Here is a 4,053-nt window from a genome sequence, read left to right as displayed (position 1 = left end):
GAAAGATTGTGGGGTCCATCTAAATTATGCCACACCACAACTTTCCCTAGAGCTCTTTCCCTACCAAATGTTTGAACAATACCCTAGGGATACATCATATTTATACCTTTCATGTACAAATATGCAATTTGAATATAAATTCAAATTAAAATTCATATATACCATAATTCAAATAATTAAATTCAAAGCAATATTTCAAATTTATAAATCACATCCAAAATTCATCATACACATCAAATTCATAATGAATGAACACATACATCAGATAGATGGTCAACTTAAAGCCAAATTCAAAAAATATAGCTATAGCTGAAGTTAGTTATTGCAAGTAGAACACCTTGACCAATATGTACAAGCAATGTTGGTCACGCTGAGTATCAAAAAAACTTGTTACAACATGCTATCTATACATGCACCCAAAATCATAAACTATCAAGGGGTTGCCTTCCCAAGAGAGATAGAGCCGAGTTAGAGCCGAGTGAGTTAATTCCAGATGCATTATCAATAAAAATCCAACCATCCCTGCAACACCTGCGTCAGGCTCCAGATTCAAATCTTGGGGAGAAGCATCCAAAGTGACATTATGGTCCTGAAATTATGCTGACAAGCAGTTTAGCACATAGTTATGAGGCTTGAATATTCTGGTAGAATTTTGGTAGCATAATCATAATTTGCACAATATGGACAGGAGAATGTAATCCCTCCCCACAGCCCACATAGCCCTGGCAATGAAAATATATGATCATGCTTGGCACGGAAGCAGCAGAACCATACATATCACCACATTACGCTTTGCACATCACAGAAGCATGCATTTGAACATCAGAATTGCAGGAACATACAAATTTTGTATAATCCAAGTTATTTTCAGAAAACTTACATGATCTGCATGTTCCTGAGCACACAAATTTAGTGGTTCTTGGCTCGTTTCAAGGATCTGCAAGATAAGGGCCCAGTTGTGAAAACATACATGGGCATGCTCATGTAAATCAACTTGTACATTAGTCGTGTCTCAAATAGATTAAAATACATACATGGCCAGTTAAGCGATGTGTTCCGTATACACTACTTAGATCATGCTTACTCTGTTCTACAGGAAAAACGAAGGAAAGGAAAGGATAGCTCTATGGATTAGTGTTCCCCTAGTTCTGTAAAGTTTCAGCTGAATTTGAGCTGCAGAAAATAGCACAAAAGAGACTATGCAATCAAAATATACTAAATCTATTGATATGGTATTCATAGCTCCCAATTACAATAACAAAGGTAAAATAATTTGCTAATACTCCATTAGATGTTGATTTTATGCATGGAGACGAATTTAAGCAAACCATCACTCTAAAATCTATAACTGGCAGAAGCAAAATGGTCTTACATCCGTGCAAGAGCTCCCCGCTATGAGACGCATATACATATATTGGTGAATCTGCATCCCAAGTTGATGTTGCTTCTCCAAGCTAGAAAACAACAATGTAATCTCTAAACAATCCTTGGTACCTTTAAATCACGAAAACATTCAGTCAGGAAATATGTTTTAAGTTAACAAAAAGGTAGTGCAGCTGTGCAAGAGAGACAACTACCAAGGATATCATTCCAAGTCATAGCAACTGAGAACTTAAAACTGAAATGGGATCATTAGAAGGAAGATTGTTCCAGCAACCATCACAATTTCCCTGAAAAGAGAGGACAAAAGAGTACCTATCAACAACTTTGGTTGCTTTGCCCACACAAACAATCAACAATCTAGTTGCCATAGTATCCAGGGCACTAGCATGCAATGGCGGAGCTTCATGGGGGCAAACCTGGGCGGTCGCCGCCCAGCGAAAAGGAATTTTTTTAGTACTAGGTAGTAGTACTGCACACTACAACCAATACGGCAGTTAACACATCCTTCTCGCGCTCTGCATCGGAGAAAAACAAGCAGCGACCCAATACTGTAGTGTGTCTTATGCTCTTTTGTCTAGCGTGGACTTTGCGACCGGCGACGCGTGAGCGGGGGTCAGGGAACCGGGACACAGACCACTAGAGCTTGCCGGCGTTGGGGCCAGATGCCTGAGGCTGGTGCTTAGAGCTCCTGGGCTCCTCTAGTCACGGTGGTGCTTAGTCATCAGGCCACTGCCAGCGTTGCGTAAAAGTGAGGTTGTGAGCAGCAAGAGCAGTCTAGCCTGGAATTTAATCCTGCTATACTGGAGTCCAACTCTTATGATTACACCTTTTCAGTGTAGATTCTTGCATGTTTCATCTTAACTAGTTGTAGTTCTAATTAAAAATTGTTTTTAGAGATGTAATGGTTAAAAGAAAGACCATTGATTTTACATTTTCTACAACAAGTGTCGAGCGTGTATTTTCTACTCTGAAGATTAATAAGACAATGCTACATAGTAATATGTTGGAAGATGATTTACTATCCAGTAGCTTGTGTTAAGCACAGAGAGTAAAATCACAGCCATGAATTTCTTATGCAATTTAGGAGCGGAAAGAAACAAAGAGTTGATCTTTAGTGATTAACTCAATACTCCATATTTAATTAGTATTTTGGTTCAGTTTCATTTGTTACAAAGTAGCTTATATATAATTAATGTCAGAAATGTATTTTGTAATCTAATGTGGATAAGATCAATGTAATTATCTATGTTCTCAATATTCTGCAAAATCTAACTTGTTTAAGTGGACGGCGTTCATGAGCGTCTGCGGAAGGAAAAAAATAAACTAACATGGTTGTTAAAGTAACAAAGATAGTGTAATTTTTGCTTCGTGGATATGCAGACGTTGTCCGCTTGCATCCCTTACAGACATATGATTTTTTATTTGATTATATTTTTCTTTGCGCCTCCTTAGATTTCTTTCAAGCTCTGCCACTACGAGCATGGCCAACCTGCATCCTAGATACCATATATCTGTCTTTAAATCTGAACTTGAACTAAAAAGATTTACCTGCTAGATCTCTTAGGTGAAAGTGCTACTTTTAAGTTCTGGATCTGGACAAAACGTGCAAGCTGAAACACCTAAATTGATAGACATGTACTACTAAACCTGCAGAAGCGGACGTGCAAAGGGCAAACTGATATTCTACCACAACGGCAAGCTAACCGAAAGCAGCAGTCAGGTAATCTATGCATAATTTCTTAACAAGCAAATCACAGAGACGAGCATCGCTTGCGAGATCTGCACACCGAACACATCAGAACATATAAATCTACCTAAACCAGAGTTTGAGAGACAGGGAGAGAACCTTTGGAGAGAAGTCGAGGTGGTGGATGCGATCTTGATCTAGCGGTGAGGTGGATGCCGTTGTCCTCGCCGTACTGCTCGAGGTGCAGGAGAGGGGGCCATCGGGGAGGAGCTCATCGGGAACAACCGCGTCGAGGAGGAGATCGAGGTCGACGTGGCGTTGCGGAGGCGACGGTGGTGGCGGCAGTGAGATCCGTGGCAGAGAAGGGAAAGAAGAGACGACGCGGCGGATCAGGGCCGGTAGGGGCGCGGCGGGGTGGTGGCGCGCGGCGGGCCATGGCGATGTGGGAGAGGAAGATTGCGGACAGAAGAGTGGGGGAGATTTTCTCCGGCGGCGGCGAACGCTTTGAGGCACGGGTGAAGGAGGCCTAATTTAGTCGAAATTTTTGGCACTGCGCGCCCTTCTCCCTTCGCTATCTCACTGCAGAGTGGGCCCTGGGGGGATAAAAGGCGCGCGCGTCGACGCGGGATGCCATCTCTTCGTGTTTTTTCGGAGTGGATGGTGTGCACGTGGCACCGGGACTTAGGAAATTTTATTTTCCAGTTTTTTTTTCAACAGAAATGTCTTTCCCTAGAGTGGTACTGTTCATTACTTTTCTTTCCCTTAAGGAGATTAATAAGCTCTAGGTGAAGGCCTTGGCCCTAGGTAAATCATGGATTTCTAGTAATGTACTTGCATAATAATTTCTCTAGATTATCTCTATCCCTACAAGTAAGAATATCTCTAGTTGTCTCCTCATTCATAACATAACCTTCTGATACCTTAGGCAATTCATATCTAGAAAGGGTAGTTCTAGCAGGTGTTTCAAGAGATTCAGTTTCAAC

The 4,053-nt window shown here is 41.4% G+C and overlaps 1 protein-coding gene across 3 annotated transcripts; it reads right to left on the bottom strand.

Annotated features, from left to right (window-relative positions):
* Window positions 1–249: 249 nt before the first annotated feature.
* LOC119368811 lies at window positions 250–3,624 on the bottom strand. 3 transcript variants are annotated; one of them, XR_005176740.1, is made up of 5 exons: window positions 3,230–3,624; window positions 1,578–1,670; window positions 1,373–1,494; window positions 881–937; window positions 250–589 (listed from the first exon to the last, which is right to left on the bottom strand). XR_005176740.1 is itself a non-coding variant. In XM_037633965.1 (4 exons), the coding sequence occupies exons 1-4, from the start codon at window positions 1,597–1,599 to the stop codon at window positions 401–403; spliced, it is 390 nt and encodes a 129-aa protein (XP_037489862.1). In that variant the 5' UTR covers window positions 1,600–3,222; the 3' UTR covers window positions 250–400. The 3 variants fall into 3 exon arrangements, 1 of the variants encoding a protein (XP_037489862.1); XR_005176745.1 differs by lacking the exon at window positions 1,578–1,670 and having other exon boundaries at window positions 3,230–3,622; XM_037633965.1 differs by lacking the exon at window positions 3,230–3,624 and having other exon boundaries at window positions 1,578–3,222.
* Between the last annotated feature and the right edge of the window lie 429 nt (window positions 3,625–4,053).

The sequence above is a fragment of the Triticum dicoccoides genome, chromosome 1A (genome assembly GCF_002162155.2).
Source record: "Triticum dicoccoides isolate Atlit2015 ecotype Zavitan chromosome 1A, WEW_v2.0, whole genome shotgun sequence".
Lineage (NCBI taxonomy): Eukaryota > Viridiplantae > Streptophyta > Magnoliopsida > Poales > Poaceae > Triticum > Triticum dicoccoides.
Note: the sequence above shows the minus strand (reverse complement) of the source record. Positions and strands in the feature narration are given on the sequence as shown.